The sequence below is a fragment of the Platichthys flesus genome, chromosome 10 (genome assembly GCF_949316205.1).
Source record: "Platichthys flesus chromosome 10, fPlaFle2.1, whole genome shotgun sequence".
Classification (NCBI taxonomy): domain Eukaryota; kingdom Metazoa; phylum Chordata; class Actinopteri; order Pleuronectiformes; family Pleuronectidae; genus Platichthys; species Platichthys flesus.
Window position 1 is genome coordinate 4,275,726 of NC_084954.1, and position 20,288 is coordinate 4,296,013.

At 43.1% G+C, this 20,288-nt stretch overlaps 3 protein-coding genes across 3 annotated transcripts; all 3 read right to left on the bottom strand.

Moving 5' to 3' along the window:
* Window positions 1-864: 864 nt before the first annotated feature.
* LOC133961736 (deubiquitinase DESI2) lies at window positions 865-8,816 on the bottom strand. The gene is made up of 5 exons (XM_062397052.1): window positions 8,010-8,816; window positions 4,814-4,886; window positions 3,652-3,745; window positions 3,414-3,555; window positions 865-2,783 (listed from the first exon to the last, which is right to left on the bottom strand). The coding sequence occupies exons 1-5, from the start codon at window positions 8,046-8,048 to the stop codon at window positions 2,538-2,540; spliced, it is 594 nt and encodes a 197-aa protein (XP_062253036.1). The 5' UTR covers window positions 8,049-8,816; the 3' UTR covers window positions 865-2,537.
* A 1,141-nt stretch (window positions 8,817-9,957) lies between these two features.
* Window positions 9,958-14,455, bottom strand: synj2bp (synaptojanin 2 binding protein). The gene is made up of 4 exons (XM_062397053.1): window positions 14,243-14,455; window positions 13,233-13,369; window positions 11,993-12,088; window positions 9,958-11,851 (listed from the first exon to the last, which is right to left on the bottom strand). The coding sequence occupies exons 1-4, from the start codon at window positions 14,304-14,306 to the stop codon at window positions 11,708-11,710; spliced, it is 441 nt and encodes a 146-aa protein (XP_062253037.1). The 5' UTR covers window positions 14,307-14,455; the 3' UTR covers window positions 9,958-11,707.
* A 642-nt stretch (window positions 14,456-15,097) lies between these two features.
* Window positions 15,098-19,838, bottom strand: lgals3a (lectin, galactoside binding soluble 3a). The gene is made up of 6 exons (XM_062397216.1): window positions 19,677-19,838; window positions 19,253-19,270; window positions 18,434-19,153; window positions 17,158-17,246; window positions 16,479-16,638; window positions 15,098-16,140 (listed from the first exon to the last, which is right to left on the bottom strand). The coding sequence occupies exons 2-6, from the start codon at window positions 19,265-19,267 to the stop codon at window positions 15,985-15,987; spliced, it is 1,140 nt and encodes a 379-aa protein (XP_062253200.1). The 5' UTR covers window positions 19,268-19,270; window positions 19,677-19,838; the 3' UTR covers window positions 15,098-15,984.
* Window positions 19,839-20,288: the final 450 nt, after the last annotated feature.

Here is a 20,288-nt window from a genome sequence, read left to right on the forward strand (position 1 = left end):
AGGCAAGTGAGATAGGAGAAAGATAATCTGCTAAATCAAAAAGGAGAAGAGTTTCAGTGCTGATCTCAATATCCAGCTCTGTGAAACAAAGAAGACTCTGCTGAGTTCATAGACAGACTGGAGAAAACTTCAGGAGACACACAACGAGGTCAAAGCAAAGCCGACAGCTGTTTTGACAGCTTCAACATTCTGGATTAATCGGAAATGGTTGTGGCAAAATGGCTGAGCAGCGCCCCTTAAAAGGCAGCAATTCTCTCTGGTTTAAATGATCATCACGAAATTCGTTACACACGTGTATCATGACCTGACGGAAAAAAAATGTCCACCAAAATCAATTTGACTAACGCAAAACAAAGTCGTACATATTGGATTTAGTGAACATTTTGGCCACTTTACACTAGAGGTGTGCATCTTCACTAGGCTCACGATTCGATTGCGATTCAGCAGTCCATGATTCGATTGATAACGATAGCTGCCAGAGGGCAGACACACCGGACAGAGACACAGAGGAACACAGACAAAGACAGAGACACTCAGAGGATCACAGAAACAGAAGATACAGAACATTTTGTGGTTATCCATCTCTTTATTCTAGCACTACATCATCATCATTCTTGAAACAGTCTTGGGTTGGGAGAAGAAAATACAAGGCTATGGTTCACTCAGTACGGCAGGAAAAAAAATACCAGGCCTGGTCTGCTGTGTAGAGAGTGCCAAATACTTCTGGAATACTGATCAGTGTACAGCCCCTGTCAACTCAGAACACAGAACAAAGAACCTGCACACGACCCGTTGGGATGTCAGATGACACTGAAAAATAAATAAGGATATAGCTTATTTAAGAACATGAAGAAGTCTGCTGGAAAGAATCAAATCACCCGTCTCGTTTATTACAGTGTAAAGAAAAGCAAGCAACAGGAGCTGAAATGAGTATAACTACACGGAGCCGGATGTATGTCAATAATTTTGTGATCAATCACCGAAACCCTCGATAGCCTGGGGGGGGGGGGGGAGATAACACATGCTGAATCCACAATGATTACTGATCAATTTATTACATGACATTTTCCTGGTTTGATCTTCTCACTGCATCAAACCAGACCTCGGACATTATGAGTAGTTTCCTTAAAAGCTTTGTATCTGTAAACAGTATAAACAGTTGAAATCAATCAAAATGTAAAAGAAATAGTGATGCATTCTGGGAAATGCTCTGATTCTTGTCTCGTTAGAGGGGAAGATTGATTCAAGACCTTAGAAATGGTTAATTCTCAGTTTTGACACGTCCTGTCTTTAGAAAGAGCCAGGCTACTTGTTTCCCCCCGTTTCCAGTCTTTATGCTAAGCTAAGCTAACCGGGTGCTGGTTGTAGCTTCATATTGAACAGACATGTTATCGATCTTCTCCTCTAACACAGGAAAGAGAATAAATTCCCCAAATGTTAAGCTATTCTCTTTCTCTATGGAAATTTAAAGTAAGTTAAAGTTGTTACCAGTTTAATGGAGAAAAAGAGGATTTGACCATTTTTACCAAGGTAACAATCTCTGGGTCTAAGTGTTTGTATCCTGGCCCGGAAGTAATCAAACCATTTTAATATAAATACCGTTTGGATATAAAAGTGTAGACAAAATGTATACAGGGTCAATAGTCAGAGAATAACCAGAGTTGCAGCTTGACTTCCTTTGTGTTTGTCCACAGATGGTGACTGGGCGGCCCACGGCTGTGTGAACAGCCACTATCTAAACTGTATCTGCAGAACAGTAAATGTCAATGAACCGGTTCCAGTTGGCAGCGAGGAGACAGTTCACTGGTTAAAATGAGTGTCGGTTTAGTTCGATAACAAAAGGAGGGGAAATAATTGACGATATGATCAGAAATGTGGCGACTCAGCGTATTTCAATGGTTTATCAAATTCCTTCCACATGCAACAATTGAACTCAAGGGATGGTCCAATCGTCTGTAACCCGCTAACCGTCTAAATGGCCAAAGTAAAGCTCCACACAGAGAAAGCAGAGTCAGCGATATCGACTGAAGGCCACATAGAGGTTATTGAACGAGAACTCGTCGAGATTGAGCAGGTGAGCAGTTTCCTGGTGACGTCACAGACAGTCGCCTCAGCTGTCGATCTAGTTACTCTACAAAAGCATCTCTGAAGGCAGGGCAGGGAACAAGGCTGACAAAGGTTTAAAAGTTCATGGAAAAAGACCAAGAATAACGTACGACAAACTTCAGATCTACAAGTGGTTGTTGTCCAAGTCTCCTGAGCTCAGGGCTCAGGTCAGAGTTTGCCCTCTGTTGTCGCAGCGTCTCTGTGCTGTAGCTCTGAAGTCTCTGAAGGCAGCAGATCCCTCCATGACGAGGAGACTCTGCCTTTCCTGCCCCTTTACTCAGAGGACAAGCAGTGTGAGGTCAGGTGGTTGTTCAAGCCGACTAATGCCACTTGAGCCACTAGCGGTGGTGGCAGGAAGATCCGGAGGTCAGTGTGTGTGTCTGTGTGTGTTAGTGTGTGTGTCTGTGTGTGGGGGGCGGGGGGCAGTCAGTTCACACCCTCGTGTGGCGACAGCTGTGGGAGGAGCCCGAGCCGGTGGCACCCGCCCCGGACGGGGACGCGGGGTCCTCGTCGCTGGACCCGTTCTGGTCCTCCCTGTGGAGGCCGAGGCTGATGTGGCTCTGCAGGGCGGCCGGGGTCAGCCACTCCTTGGGCAGGCAGCTCTGCAGGAAGGGGATGCAGGAGCTGAAGTACGCCAGTCTGTTCACCCAGCGAGGGGTTTCCCGTCCACACAGCAGCTGGAGAAAAGGCCAAATATCTGAGGTTAAACATATTGTTTTTGCTGAGTCCTCGCTAAGACCTGGAAAGTGGACAATGTCCAGTCCTTAGACCTAGACGCTGGCTTTGAATGTGACGGAAGGTTAATGAGGCCTTAAATGACGATGGAAAATTTAGGCTATGTTGAAAAAAATACCAACATTTTGAGATTCGAATATTACAAGAATAAAGTCATAATTTAACGAGAAACAAAGCCATCTTGTGAGGAGGAAAAAAGATGGAAAAACTAATAATTTAATGACAAAAGAGTCATAATATCATCAGTATATAAACTCATAATTAAATGAGAAAAAAGTCTTAATCTAAAGGAAAAAAAACAAAAAAAAAGAAGAAAAAGAAAAGCAGGAAAAAAAAACATGAAACCGCTTTGAATTCACGCAGCTGTAACTAATGATAACCTCACAGTCCTGATACTTATGATAATTTCATTTTTTGTGAACCTTATATAACTTAACAAAATGGTCCATATTTCTCGTTTTATCACAGGTGACAGGTGGATCTTTGTCTTTTTTATTCTCCACATTTTACCTGACTCTCAGGTGTAAAGCTCACAGAGTGAATTACAGTATATTCAGGATGTACAGACTGACCTCAGAGAGCGAGGAGGAGAAGTGGTTGCAGTTCTTGTGCATTAGATGGTAGGCGTTCCCTTTGAACTCTCTACCGAGCTCCTCCATGATTTTATCCATGTCCTCCTCTCTGAAGTCTGTGGTGCCTAAAACAATGGCCTCCCTGTTTTTAAAACAGCATCACACAAAGAACACGTCAGCTCTCTCATCTCCAGTGTTAACACGGACATCATCACACTGTCCTGTTCGCTAAACACACTTGAATTTGAACGTCTCTCCGAGCTCCGCAGCGTTGCCAGGGCTGATTTCGAAGATGCCACTGAAAGGGTAGGGATGACCCCCGTACGCAAACTCTGTGAGAACAACAAGGATCAGAACGGAGGTTAACACATGAGGAAAAAGCTGTAATTACTCTGAATAAAAAGGATTAATCACAGTCCCACTGTAGTTAGATCATCAGGCTAATTACAGGCTGCTCTGTGTTCACAACAGTGATGAACACCAGGGCCACAGCTTCTTCAATAGAGTGACTTCAATTATTAGTTAATCTGGATTTATACATTTGGGCAACAACAAATATAATAATTATAATACACTTTATTCATATAGCACTTGTCTTGACAATGGTACACAGTGATTAACAAAAAAGAGATGTGATATTTCATCAATCAATTATAATCAATATTTGCAAAGTAACTGGGTAAATATAGCTAACAAAAAAAAATATACTTTCTATTTTGTTAACATCCTAATATAAAATATCTCAATTAGAGCCGCACCTTATAACATTTGGCCAATATGAAAACTTTTACAACACAGATTTGATAACGACATCTAATGAATCATTGCCAATTATAAACATATATAAACATAAATCTGAATTGTGATTTTTTTTTGACTGCCTTATATCTGCATCTGCCCTCAAAATGCAAGTCAGGCTCTTATCACAATATTTCGTCTACACATAACACAGATTCTGTCCCAAAGATGGACGACGTGCAGCAGGATTCAAACAAATGCGACTTTATTATAAATGTATGAATCGTCCCCGAGATAATTTGTTTTATTATCATCATATTTCTTGGAGTGCAGAGACAACATTTCTGGTCTCAAGGGCATGATGGAATTCCCAGGGATGTAGTTTCACGCTGGTTTCTGCCACTTTTTTTATAAAATAACACACACGGTGAGTCAGCAGTGACTCAACCTTGAGCAACGAGGTGTTGTTATTGGGAACCTGACTCCATGTTACATTTTTAGAGGCAGACTCCATCTGTGTGTGTGAAAACAGCCTCGAAATTAAATACCTTGTGCTCAGACGCTGATGCACGGGTTCCGAGTCTGACCCGACGTTTTTTTCTGCCCAGACTAAGTGAGATGGGATTTCACAGACGTAAAGAGAAAAACAAAATCCGTCTCACCTCTGCCATAAATCTCGATGCCTGAGTGGAAGACTCCAATACCCAGATTGGAAGTGTACTCGTTTATCCAGTACTGCAGAGACAGGGGGAGAGAAGGGGGGGGGGGCTTTAAGATCAATATCAAGGGTTCTCTTGTCAAAGAATAAAGTCCTGTATGAGGCAGAAACCCCAGAAAAATACAGTCGATCACTTCATTGATGAGACTTCACAGGAGAAAAGGTGCAGTGATTTAACTGATGAAGATCCCAATTACTCACGATAACGAATCGTTCTTGTGACTCTTTAGAAACCTGATGATTGTGCAGCACTTTAAATACTCAGGTAAACTGGAAGTACTTTATTTTTTCTGTTAAAGGAAATAGTTTGACGAGATATAAATCAGTAAAGCTCTGGTTTCTACAGCCAGTGAGCAGGAGGAGGGGGGAACAGCAAGACAGCGTTTCTAAGAGAAAATGATAAAAGAAATACTTAAAATTATGTAATGTTCATCTTTCTAATATTATACCTCTAAAGATCAATAAAAAAATGTCCCTTCAAATTAAACTAAAACTAAACTAAACAAAGCAATTGTTTTAATAAAACCTGTAACTTTTTTTTAGGTTTTTCTTTAAAAGTTGGTTCAACAATTTTCTTGTTGTTGAACAGAGCATTCCCCCCCCCCCCCATGGAGACATTTTGATTCAAATTACATCTGCACTCGCTTTTAGTATCACATTTGTACAAGTACATGTTTACTTCTGTTTTTTAACAGGAAGTGATGAGTTTGCATGTTCTCCACGTGTCTGTGTGGGTTTTCTCCAGCTTCCTCCCACAGTCCAGATACAGGCAGATTGGGTGATTTTCATTAGAGACTCTCTGACCGACCGGATGTCTGAATATGAGTGCGACCCTCACTGGAGAAGCGATGTAGATGATGGATGGATCTTGTGAGGCGGCTGTAGCTCAGTTGATTAAATTGAATATCTCCTCCTGCCCATGCGTTAAACATCTTTTAGAAAAAGATACTGCTCTCGGTGTGGAGCTAAAACTGTCAAATACATGCATGACAGTATTTTGATACTTAAATATTGTTTAAAATTGTTTTAAAAGAACAAATATTCAGGATTGTAGCAGCGGGAGCATCCCAGCATGCACCAGGCACCAAAAAAAGATGCACAGGATGGATCCGTCACACCACGGGCAGATAAACACTCAGTCACAGACTCTGGGTTTTGCAAAGCTTCAGACTGTGGGAGAGAAAACACACGAGACAGTCCCGGCCATCGAACCTGGTTTGTTCTCGCTGCGAGCCGAGCTTCCGCCCCCGCTGCAGACAATCAAGAGATTATTCAAGGCAGCTCCCTCCACCCCCCACACCCCCGGACACGCCCTTACTCTCGGACGCTGCCCCAGCTGTCCCCTATTAATAATAGAAGATGTTCAGGGCTCGGAGTGATACAATAAGAGCATTTCCTCCAGTTTTCCTTTGTGTCAACAGAGTCTTCTCATGTTTCTGCACTGACCTCTACCCGACTGGACTCTTTTGCTCTTTCACATAGAAATGGGATGAATAGAAATGTTTTGTGCAACCTCTCAGCTTCCTGGAGGGAAACTGAGGTCGAAATCTTCCACCTGACATTCCCATAGTAATTCAGCCTCGGCCACAATACTGAGGGTTCAGATTTGTAGATTGTAATCTTCCTTCATTGATTCACCTTCAGTTCTCTCCTGCCTCTACACTCATCTGTCGTCTCACTTTCGCCCTCTTCAACCTCTTAAGCCCCGGCTCTGAAGAGAGTCACACTGGAATTAAATCTGATGTTTGAGCAGAAGTCTCCTCAGGACCCGGTCAGGTCCTCATCTGTGAATCCACTAGAGTCCAAAACCGTACCTGGCTTTGAGTTTTTGAGTCTGATTAATTTTTCTTGTTCATCATTTGTCAATATGGACAAGTCATCCTTTTATTTTATAGTTGTACAATCCCTCGAAAATATGGAGCAAGTGAGGAAACGAAAAATTGTATCTATGATATATTAAGACAGATTTAAATGGTTTCAGACATTTAATGTGATTTCTGCAGTTCTATCAATACTTTGCTGTATATTTAAGGTGGAAATAAATGATCATGTAAACAAATACATTAGAAAACCCATACAATGTCTGTTCAGTGTTACACACAGCTGTAAAAATAGCTGTAAATGGAGCGATTCTCTGGGTTAGTGCAGCAACATGTTGTGTAACGTTCACACAGGACGCTGTTCAGCAGCAATGTGTGAAGACCAGGCAGACCCTTGTCCTTGGCTGATGCGTGTGGGTTCATGTGAGTGTGTGTGTGTAAAAATGTGTTATGGGTGTGTGCAATCATTTGAGCTGTGGGGGGGGGGGCTGCACAGTGACAGAGGGCTGAGGGAGGCTCTTGTTTCACAGGCCAGAGGTTGGAACATGAAACTGTACTTTCTTTCTTCTGCGTTGTGTCTCTTTGTGTGTGAATATCACGCAGGATTTCTGACACAGTGACGCTGCACGATCACACAAGCAGATAGAGAAGAGTTTGACTGGAGAAGCACAAAGAGCGTCTGCAGCAAACCAGCGGAGGCCACGTACACGCTGTGTGGCCACTGAACCACCCAGAGTCTGTCCTCACTGGGTGTTGCAGTAAATCTTTGAGCATGTGTGTGAGTGCTCAGCAGATTCAGTTGAAGATGTCGGATTTTAGAAGTCCACGTTTGCAGGGCGTGGAAAATACAGACTTTTATAAAACATGGTAAAGTGTTTCTCGATTCAATTTAATTATTTTACCTTTTTCACCCCAAATGTATCACAGCTACTAGCTAGTTTGTCATATCTGGTAGGTTTGATGCATTAACTTAGATTATTTCTGAAGTAAATCTATTGTTTAAACATAAATAATAGATTATCCAGAAGAGTATTTGACCTCCACCCTGCAGTGTTCAACCCAAAGTTACACCCCTGCCACATGTGGTCAGATTTAAATAGAATCAACAGGATTATTTGAACAGATTTAGAATAAAAACTTGTTTTCCATCTGAGTGCACCTCTTTGCAAACAAGCAGTGAACCAGTGAAACAGGTGTGAAGTGGCTCTGCCTGCTATTTATAGTGGTGCCGTCACTTTCCAAGGAAGGTGTTGATTACAAACATCCAGCAACATGTGCACAGAGTGATTGGAGTCTGGTGGAGGAGGGTGGGACACTCACCATGTCGTACACGTTGAGGAGGACAGGTTCATTGGCCATGGTTTAACCCTGAACTGGCCAGGGGGGTCAGCACCTCCACACCCCCGGGGGAAGTCACAGGGCCACGGGGCGCACAGAGGCGGAGGGCAGGTGTCTGCTGGAGGCACGGAGGGGGCTCATTCCCGACCAGGTCTGGGGAACAGTTCTGCGGGTAAACAGCCAGGAAGGTGTCCGGGGTAGGTGAGGCTTTAACGGGGAGATGTCACAGAGCCATTAGCACCGGGGACGCGAGCGGCTTAGATCCGTGCAGGGCAGCGCGGGGAGCGGCGGCGGACGCGGCCCATGCCCCGGCTTCGAGGGCTCAACAGCTGCGAGGAGGAGCGGGGGGAACCGCAGCAGGCTGGAGCGGGACGAGGGTGTCCACGAAATCAAACACAACCGGTTAAAACATCAAATCGGGGGTGAGACCGTGATCCACAGCGGGTGTAAAGGGCCTGCGAGGGCGGACGCGTGAAGCGGGCGACCTGCTGTCATCGTGGGCGGAGGAGGGACAGCTACAGGCGGACCGAGGCCATCTTCACGCGGATGATGTCGGAGCAGTCCTGCGGGGCCATGGTGCCTGATGACGGCCGACAGAGTCTGGAGGACGGAGGGGGGTCAGCACCAGCAGCAGCTGCTGCTTCCCAGACCGACCAGTGCTGCTGTTGCCGCTACAGCTGCTGGCCCACATTCGGCATCATCATCCTCTTCGTGGGCTCCGACCTCCGCGACACGAGCCCCCCCCCAAAACACAACCCGCTCGATGGAGATCTCACCAAAGGTGGGGTGGGTGAGGTGTGGTGGAGATTCAGCGGCCTCTGTGTGCCTCTGTCCCCGGCTACGTGTCTCTGCCTGTGGACGGACTGGAGCCTTTGATTACATCATATCTGCCTCCGAGGCAACATCCTCCACCAGCTGATGGAGGCTGAGCTGCTGCACCGAGCACAGTTCATTACAACACAATGTGTGGGTCAAGTTCCCTCTCTGCACGAGCCCTTCACTCAATTAAAGTCCTTTCAATAACAACTCAACATTATTATTCTAACATCTTCCACATCCATATCTATAATTCTTTATTTCAAAGGGATGGTTCACCCAAAAATGAAAAATTCCCTTTTCATCTACTCATAACTGTGGATGCAGTCCTCAAAACAGTTTTTGGAGTTTCAGGGTCAAACCTTCTTGCAGCCAAATCCAATTCAATTGAAGTAAATGGCGACCACTTCCTCAAACGTAAAAACATAACACCTCCAAACTGCTCCCGTGGTGTCATCCAAGTGTCTGTAAACTCCTACATTTAAATTTGAGTTGAAACAGTTGAATTTAAACACAGTTTACTTCTGAAACTCCAAAAGTGTTTTGTGGATTCAAATCGGCATGATGATGAGCTGAGTGAATTTCAATTTTTGGGTGAACTATCCCTTTAGACTGTTTATTGTTTTAAGATCTTTTGTTCTTGTCTTAATTTGCTCGATTTTTAGCTTCTGTTGTAAAACACTGAGCAGCATGTTATGCTATGAAATGTATTATGTAAATAAAGATTAATATCAATGGTGTCAATCGTGACATTTTACCGTTTTTACAGCAGCAAATGAAAAATTTACACTTCAACAAACATTGTGATAAAAACTAAAATAACAGAAACCAGCTTTGAGGAACATTTATCTGATGTCTACTCAGATGTTTATGTTTTGTCCATGTCATATCCACTAACATGGAGGAGGCAGGGGTTTATATTCTATACTGCAACCAGCCACCAGGGGGCAATCGATACAATTTGGCTTTACTATTTGAGAGCTGTCATGTCATCCATCTTTATTTACAGCTACGGAGTAAATCTTTTACAAAGAATTCGTTTTTTTGCAGATTTAAGGAAATAAACATATTTTCTGCCATTAGAAATAAATAAATAACAAACGCTGAAACCAGGTGAATTCATCATGAATTTTAATTGGTGCTTGGATGTCAAACACACTGTATTTGCAGTAATGTAGTAGTGCTTCTGATCTTTTCTTCTGGCATACTGCATATTCACAGCCCTAATCAGCAGAGCGACATGAAATGTATTTACAAACAAATAGTCGGAGACAGTTACATTAAAGACGCGATGCAGACTGAACAATGTGGACAACACCACCCAGGACTCACAATTCATACACTTCATCTGCTCTATGGCCGTTTTCTGGAGGAGTCCCATGATTGTGGATAGTGCAAATAAAACATTTAAAGTTGTTGACAGCAAATCATTATAAGAAAACTCCTTTAAGTGAAACTGGCACAAGCTGCTCCTCAGTGTCAAGCTGCTTGTCCTTCACACTAACACAACAACTCATTCCCTTTAATACAACATCCTCTGATTTTCACTTTCAACCCACAAGACGAATCACGAAGTGGAAGGTGCGATGTGTTAAGCTGCAGAACGAGGAGAGAATGGTTTTAACAAATTGCTTCGACACAAACATGGCGGATCTTACTTGGGCTGTGACTGAACATCTGCAGGTGGGCTGCTCACCTCATGACATATATATTTAGTGTTGACCCTGAGTGAAATAAAAATCTATTATAAACTCTTGTGAAAGTAGGAGGTGATGTTTAGAACAAGTGTAAATCTGGTGAAAATCTATATTTCTATGCCCGTCAATAAACCCCAACACGTTTTGTCTGATAGATCAAACACGATTTAACATGGGCACAATAGGTTATTCAATACCATAGACAAAGTCGCTGAACGTGTTTGCAGTTCTTTGCTAAAAGTGACAGTGCCACAGTTACCGAGCTGTTTTTTTTTTTTTAAGTGAAACTATACATTTGTGACCTGTTCTTAAATATTTACATGTTGAAGAGATGAGCTTGTGGTTGAGTAAGTTGGAAACTATTAAATATGGATGAAATGATTGTTTGATTTGGAGACTTTTATGGGGTTTGTTGTCAGGAAAATATATATATATATTGTGTTATACTTTAATTTATTGGACGTAGTGGGTTGATTTTCATTTTGATCAACAATAAGGAGGAAAAGAACCGACCACTTGAAACGGACGACAAAAGGCACAAAGAAAAGGTCCATTACCAGACGCAATTTATCGCTTTAACTTCAAACTCTTTCATTCCCGGGCTCCATCTAAGCAGCGAGGCCGGATTCTCCCATGATTCTGTGCAACAGAGCAAAATGAAAATCAAACACATTCATGTGAACTTTGAACACTGACACACTGAAATGACAGACAGATAATGCCTGCCCCCCCCCTCACATCAGTGATGGAGGTACAGACCCACGAGTGACTGAACACGGCAACGTCTTTCGATTTGTGATTGGACCCCAAACTTTTCCGTCTGACTTGAACCCAAGTTTCAAAAGTCGCTGCGTGTTCCTGCCTGAGCCTCAGCCCGGCAGCGGGAATGTCAGGAGTGCATCCTTCTTTGTCCACTTACATCACAAAGTTATCTATTAGAAGTTACCTCTGTGGTAAGAGAGCATGGTCCTGCTTCAGGAGGGAGTCAAGAAGCTACCAGTCATCACATAATAAACATGAACATGGGGAAACTCGTCCGTGACACCAACGCCTGCTAATAAAAAAATAAGGTCTACCGTTTCGAGTCTGTTCCTCTTTAAGTTCTTTGGCCTTTAGCAAAGTTTTTGATATTAAAAAAATATAACATACAGACATCAACATGTTTAGTTAAAAGTGTTTCCGAATGTGCCGCGTGTACACGAACGAGAAGAGGACGGCGGCTCCGGCTAAAGCGAGCAGGACTCCCAGGGAAAGCGCCGGGGAGGGTTGATTGGGTTGTGGGTCTGTGGATCCGTTATCGTGTTGAAGCAACTGCAAGACACAGATATGAATAATTTGAAATATTTGATACATACATTTGTTCCACTGTATTTTATAGTAAGGTCACATGTTTCAGAATACTGTGATTTATACCAAGAATACTCTGTAGAGCAAATTGAAAGTGCCTCCTACCTTCTTCAGAACACGGAGATCCACATCCTCCCCGGCCATCCTGAACAGATCCACTGCAGATTTATGCATCAGATCCTCCAGCTGGACTCCATTGATCTGAAATATGAAACCCACAAGAAACAAAAACTTAACGGATTTAGGTTATAATTTCTACCAGGGACTCTTGAACAGTGTCAATCTAATCTAATAATTAAAATCTGATTATTTGACTCACTGACATCTACCTAAACACTGTCCTCTGACTATCAAGCTGAACACAATCATTGATATCCTCGTCTTAGCTCCAAGTATTACCTCATGCTTGAAATAATAAACGTTACCAGGAGAAGCAAACTGACGTGGGGGTCTGTTGTGCCCTGGGTTCTATCCTCCTCCTTCATACAGGCTGCCGGCAGGAGGCTCTGGGGCAGGACTCAGCCTGAGAGGACGGCAACGTGCACGACTCACTGAACTTTGTTTGCAATTAAACTGCCTTCAGAGCCAGGCTTGGCTGAATTTATCGGGGCTGTTGTGCCTTGGGCGCTTCACTAAGTGAGTAGTTGATACCGTTTCATTGCCTTGCACCATTTTAATCAGTCTGTAGATAATGTTGTCACAAGTGCTACTTAATGATCACATAGGGGTCACGTAAGGTCAAACTGGGCAAAGGTTGTTGTGATGACACACACACATTGTTGTACTATCTTAGTGAAGACACTCATTAAGATAATGAACTAGCCAGCACTAACCCTAATCCTAACCTAAACCAGAACCTAACTCTAAACCTTAAAAACAAGTCTGCACCCTCAACAAGCATTTTGAAAAAAGTCCTAAATTTCCTAAAGTGTCCTAACTCTGTAAGTTTTATGCTAAAAAAATGGTTCTCAGAAATATACAAGTAGTTCATTTGTAAATAAGGGGTAAAACAAACCTCATTTGTCAGATGTTTTCTTTTTACAGAAATACTTTAAACATTCTAATAATATCTACATTTATATTAGACACAGTCTTTTCTCCTGAGTGCTGTAAATATTGTTATTTTGTCGATATGCTCTGTTACACATGACATCTCTTGTACTTCTGTCTGACTTCATCCTGGGAGACGCTCCCTCACTTTCTCTAGTCAAGGGTTAAGGACAGAGGATGTCCCACCTTGTACAGATTGTAGAGCCAGAAATTATGATTTTAGAATATGAGCTCTAAAACTGTTATATTTGATTGTTACTCCTGCACTTCCTTCATAAGAGACAACATGTATTACCGCCAGGATCTTGTCCCCCTCTTGGAGTCTCCCATCCAATGCCGCAGCTCCATCTTCTTTTATTTTGGCCACGTATATTCCATTGTCATTCACAACATACTGCTGGTCCACACCTCCAACTATGTTGAAGCCCAGACCTTAAAAAAAGAAGACGTACAATGATTGAGGTCAGAATCAGCTTGATGGGTCAAGTATGTGTGCACCTAGAGGAAATCTGTTGATGTACTCGGAGTAAACAAAATACCGTGAGTATATTAATTAAATTAGAGAGTAAATACAAAGAGTGATGAAAGGGAAATAAATACACAATGAAAGTGTGTGTAAATCAGCAGCTCAGTATGTTTACATTGTGAAAGTAGTGCGATAACAAAGTAGCGCAAATAAATAACAAACATAAGGAGCTACTGGGTGAAGAATCAAGGTTATTTACAGTTTATGTAGTTGAGAGAGAGAGTGACTGATGTTTTTTTCATGATCAGATGGGGAATATGTGTGTACTTGTACTAACACATAGTTAAATCCGATAAAGTCGTTTTGACAGTTATCTGAATTGATCACAGTCGCCCCCCCCCCCCACACACACACACACACACACACACACACAACATGTACAGGCCCCTCACTGCAGGTTACATAACAAATCCAGACCTGATCCCGACTGGGAGCTAGACAAAAACCAGTTGCCTGTGCAGCCCCTGACAGGCCGTTACTTTTCCCACACCTCAGCCCACAGCGTCCCAGTGCATAAATCCCAGTTCCCATGAATCAAGCTGGGTTGTTGCGGCTCCACCAGCGTTTAAATCCCAGTTTCAGTGTCTGCACAACTCGCACAGACACACAGGGACGAGGCTAGCGTGAATTAGCCTTTAGCTTGAGGAATGCGAGTCCACACACACACACACACACACACACACACACACACACACTTGAGCTGTGCTACGTTGGTTTCCCTTTAGCTGCTACGTGGCTAGCTGCGTGCTAGCTGTCCTGCGGGCTGTGTGTCCCCCTACCTGCCGGTCCTCGCTTCAGCTTGATGTCCACCACGCTGGGTGAGGGGCGCAGAGAGCCGTTCATGATGTCCCGACAGCCGCACGATTAAAAACAGCGAGTTCAGAGAGAAGACATGAAGAAGAAGGAGGAGAGAGTTTGACTGAAGGTGAAGAAGCAGCCGAACTCATTCAGGACTTTCTCTGCGCTTCCTCTCGGCAGGGTTGTGCTCCTGCTGCCCCCTCACGGACCGAGGCGGAACTGCAGGCTGAACTCTGAACTGTTCAACACAGGAGAGAAATGAAAGAGAGAGAGAGACTGAGATCGATAGAGAGAGAAAGATAAAGAGATAGAGAGAGATGGAGAAGGAGAGAGAGAGTGAGAGAGACACACACAGAGAGAGATAGATGGAGGGAGAGAGAGAGATGGATCGATACATAGATAGAGAGGGAAAGAAAGAGAGAGAGATTTATAGACAGAGACAGACAGATGGACAGATTCGCCTTAGTTTCTCAAATGTGGAAGAGATGAAATATGACTTATGATATATCATGATTCATATAACTTTATTAGGAACAGGAGCAGCATTTATAGACTACAGTGACGTGTTCATAATTATTCATGTATCAGGATTTATGTTTATTTAACAGAATGAAATAAAGATGTTCCATTTGATTCCTAATTTCTCCATTGACTTTTGCGTTAAGCACTTTGCAACCTTCTTTAGATAAGTCCTATACAGATAAAGTTATGATTATTAATGTTGATGTTTAACATAGAATTTATATTTTAATTTATAACGATATACCTGGTTGTCTATAACATTATAATATTTAATATTCCACAAGCAGGATTAGCTAAAGAATGAAGATGAAGAATTGTGTACAGGGGAAACTTATGTTTATTACATGTGCAGGTAGCAAACGAAAAGTTTACAAATCATGAATCAGTCAGTATCTGTTTGTTGCCTCATTTTGTTCACAAGCAAACAATTTGAAAACACTGTACCACTGTTTTCTTTGGCAACAAATAAGAGAGCCTCATCCCTTTTCTTTTTCTGTTTCACATGTTACTTACAATTGAGCCTGATTTGATTTGACTTCAACATGAAATCGTAAAAGCATCATGCGACCCTCCGGTCCCAGAGCTCAGGAGGATTAATACTAAAAGAGCAGGTGATTAAAGTCTGTATTTAAATTAATTTCAAAGCAACTTCATCATTAGCATACTGCATGTCGGCCAGCAGTGATAAACGACTGTGAGAAGGGGACCAGCATCACACTCTCATGCACTACAAAGGCCTTCAAAGATTTTGTTATAAAGGACAGAATAAGAAGCAAACACATACTGTAAACATAATACAGCATAATCCTGGAAAATATTTGAAATGTTTAGGACAAGTCGCACTTTTCCACTGGGCCGACAATCTTCTCATCAGGAATAAATTAATATTTCCTTATAGTATCAGTTTTAAATGCACTTCAACTCATTGACTAAGATGCTGTTATGTCATAAAATATATTTTGGCTGTACAATGAGACATCATCCAGTAAAAAAGAAAAGGATTATAAGTGTGCAGACCTGTGTTCCTCTGTTTTGAAACACAAGCTGAAGAGCCAGGAGGGCAAAGATTGCACTGCGCTGACGATTGTGCCGTTTAAATCCCAACAAATGCATCGAATCATTTGAAGGGCTGTTAGATGCAGAAATTCAGTGGTAAAGTTTGACGTATGTCTCTTGTACAGCTCGTGGTTGTCTCTCAGACTCAGATCATGCTCGGGGCTGCACTGTAAAGGATGACGTCTCCGACGACGCGCACCAGAGTCACATCCTCCAGTCCGCCGACTCTGTGCTCATACTCCAGCAGGTGAGTTCCGTCCACTGCCACTTTGAAGCTGTCGTCCTCCACCAGGATCTTCAGCTGCAGGGAGAGAAATACAGAAACCCGTCAGGACAAGTCTGGAAAATGTGAGAATTTCAACAAGAACAGAAAAGTTGGATTGTTGTCTCACTTGAACTAGTGGCTACACCAGTTTCATATTCCTGATTAAATCTGGTGCTTTTGTTGCACGGCATTCCCCTTTTCTAACATATAAACTAGGTAAAAAGGCAAAATGCTAAATACAGGAGAGCTGTTGAGTCAAATTGGTCTGTACACACATTTCTGTGGCCGACGATCTGTCAATATGTGATAACATCTATTCCCATGGGGGGGTGACACTGACAAGAGAAGTCTTAATCCTGGCTGGAGCACTTTACCTCAAAGCGGTGTCCCTGAACGAATGGGAAGCCTCCATCCCGCTCCTCAGGCCCCCAGCATCCATCGAGGTTGGAGTTTCTGACAATACTCTGCTCGGGAAATCGAGGATTGAAATGAAAGACGACGTCGTCATCTTTATTGATGAAGTCAATATGGAACCTGCAAAAACAAGCGGGATTTGTCGAACAATGTGCTGCTGCTGACAACTCATTATTCTGCCGCTATACAATTAAAAGATAAAGTGTCTTAATAAAAATAAGTTGAGACTTTTTTTCCTTATGCAGAAATTAAGATATCTTCAACAGCATGTTAACAAAGAGGAAGGAACTGGTGCAGAGTGGGTGGGTCATAGTTAATGATGTGTGCTCAAGCAACACAATGCAACTTTTTAAAACTGACAGTGAGTGTGAATATGGAGAACGTTTCCTCTTTCAATCCCACTCCTCACGCTGAAAGTCTGTTCTATGAAACTTGTGTGAGTGAAGACTTAGAATTCATTAAAAACCAGAAGAAATCTAAACAGAAATCGGTGGATTGGTTACAGCAAAAGATCTGCTGAAACAGGAAGCTGGGGATCATGTGAAATATCCACCGTCCTTTAATTTGTTATTATAAGGAATTTGGTTCAGTTTCTTAAATCTGACAGCAGCAGATTTAGAAAGTGAGTCTTGTTCATACCTGTCTGCTCCAGGTACGGGCTCCCCAACTATCGTGATCAAGAGTCGTGGCATCATTCCGGCATGAAGAGGGAGATCATGCGGCACCATCTGAAAGACATGTTTACATTTACATTATATTTACATTTAATTTTAGTAAATGGCAATACATTTATGTTTTATTTTGTTACTTCCTGTTTATGTCTTTTTATAAATTACTCTGTAGTATATGTGTAAATAGTGTTTACCCTGTAAAAATACAGATTATACAAATGTATTTAATCACAGATACTCTGAACTAGTATATAACAGCTAAGTGCTTAATGCCATTAAAATAAAAAGGGGTATTTTTAGTTAAACATTATTCCAAACTTGGACCCTGCCCACATTCCTAACACACAACCCAGTGAGTCATCGCAGTTTTCCACCCTTACGCAATTCACAAGGATTAGTTGAGACAGTGACACAGTAGAAATCTGTTTTCAACTTTATTATTACATTGAGGCATCAACTGTACAAAAAGACTTCAGAGAAATCAGACACAAGACAAAATAAACCACCTTTTAATTATAATCATGTACAAAAAGTGACAAGTCAATCTGGAGAAAGTGATGAAAGTACAAGTTGTGATTTTAAAAGAGAATATAAACGTGTTTTAACACATTAGTTTTTTATAATTCATATTGCACTTTAATAAAACATGAGACCTCATAGGTAGATTAAGCTGTAAACTGATCAAGCACTAATCAAACCATCTGTTGATTCTGGAAGTGACGTCCGTGTCCGACTGAAAAGTTGATTTCATTGCTTTCAGTAATATGGTGGATTATATCTGGGCTGAAAGACAAGAATACATTTTCTTTTGTAACTATTCTTGAATATTTCTTTCGGCATTAAGTTTTTTCTTTGCAAACCCCAGCAGAGCCAAAGACACAGAAAACAATATCCAAGCGCAGCCCTCAGAGAAGAAGTCACCATCTTGCAGTGAATGCCAACAAGGCAGGAAACTCCAGCTTCAGTATGAGGTGGACACCAAATGAGTCATGGGAAATATTTCAGAAGAAATCCAGAGCTAAAGTACAGTTGAATATTTAGATAGAAGGTGACCGACCACAGTAACCGACAGTGGAGATGAACTCGACAGACAAAGTGAAGGGTTTAATGTATTCAGCTGGTTGTTAGTTTCCCCTCCTTAATCCCAAAGACAGATGCGCCATTCGCACCAGAGCAACCACACAAGAGAGTCCAGCAAGCAAGCAAGCAATGTAGTGTGATGTGTGAGCAGCGTTGGTACTCACCATCATGCCTCCTGGTGCAGCAGGTCCACCGTATGGAGCCATGGGGCCAGGGCCAGGACCAAAGGGGCCAGGAGCAGGAGGGAAGCCTCCACCTGCAGGTGGTCCCCATGACCCAGCGGGCAGTGGGGGGAAACCTCCACTAGGGAAGGCCGGGAAACCACCAGGGCCAGCTTGAGGAGGGAATCCACCTGGACCTCCTGGTCCGTACATGCCGTTGCCTCCTGGCTGGCCACCTGGGTAAGGCACATTTTGATAAGGCCCAGAAGGAGCTCCAGGGCCAGAAGGAAACGGTCCGGTTGGGTAAGGAACAGGACCTCCAGGCAGCTGCCCTGGAGCTGCTTCAGGTGCGTAATGCCCAGGGAACTGCCCGGGGAACTGCCCGGGGGCTCCGGGGCTGGAGGGGAACTGCCCTGGAGCTCCTGGTGCAGGTGGGAATTGTCCAGGCATCCCATGACCATGGGGGAACCCTCCAGGTGCTGAAGGGGGTGCTGGGTATTGCCCTGGCGCTCCAGGACCAGACGGGTAGGGGAACTGGCCTGGAGCTCCTGGGCCTGATGATCCCCCAGTGAAGTCATGCGGAGCTGAGGGCTGGGTGGGAGCTCCGGGAGCTGAACCAGGCCATCCTGGGTTGGCAGGAGCATGGTTGGCCGGGCCAGTCGGGTTGGTGTTGCCTATTCTCTTAGCCTGGCCTTGGGTGTCGTCTCCCAAAGCATCTGTCAGCTGGAGGAGGAAGAAAAACAGAAAGTGACTCTCCCTCCCTCTCTACAGCCTGCAGTGAAACTACATATTCAACTACTGACAGTAAAATGAAGAACTCACCGAGAAATCTGCCATGATCTGCAACAGAACAAGACAAGTCTCATCAGAGGGAGGCGAACACAGGCGAATAGAACAAGCTGTCAGACCGAGGAAGGCATGTCACACACAGGCGATGAGTAATAACTGGGCTAAATGTTTCCATCTCCTATCCGATGACCATCTAAACCCGTTTGGTCCAAAACATATTCCCCTCACTCACGTATTGTGACGATAAACTTCGCGAGAACTACTCGAATTTGAGCTTTAACACAGATTCACTTGTTAAAACATGTGAAGTTAGCTGATGTCACACAGCTGGCTACGGAGCTAGCTAGTTAGCGGCTAGCTCGCTAGCAGAAAGTGTTAACTGCGTTCAGGAGGCTGGTTTTAGCTTCACGGACTCAAAACAGGGGGAAGTGAGTGAAAACGGATATTTACACGGTACCTCGCCGGAAGGTGGGCTGTTCCTCTCGGGTGATATAGGCGGAAAACAGCGGTTGTTCGTCCGGCTGTGGAAGTGGAAGCCCCGGTTCCGTTGAGTTAGCCTGCAGATGCTTAAGTTAGCCTGCCGAGGGGGACTGGACTACAAGCTTACACACACAACTACAAGCTCACGAGGGGGAGGGGCGAGATGTGATGACGTCTACTGGCACACGCACGCACACACACACACATACAAACAAACACAAAACTACAAACTCATGAAAGGGAGGAGTAAGGACTGATGACGTCTGCTGACACACACACACACACTCAGAAACAACAAGTTATATAAAAGTGAAAAATAAATGAAACACAAATGTTTGAGAAAAGTTTCAGAAAAAGTCTGAATAAAATTGTGCATTTTCCCAAATACAATGGACGTTATACTAGTTTAAAAGAGCCCATCAGACACTGTTTTTATTTGCTTTATATTAATATCTCTTGTTAATTTTGGGTTGTATATTATGACTCATTATGAATCATTTCACATTTATTTTATTTTAACCAGGGATGGAAAGAGGGTGTGGTCATTATCCATTATACACTGCTTATGCTTTATACCTAGATGTGTGTG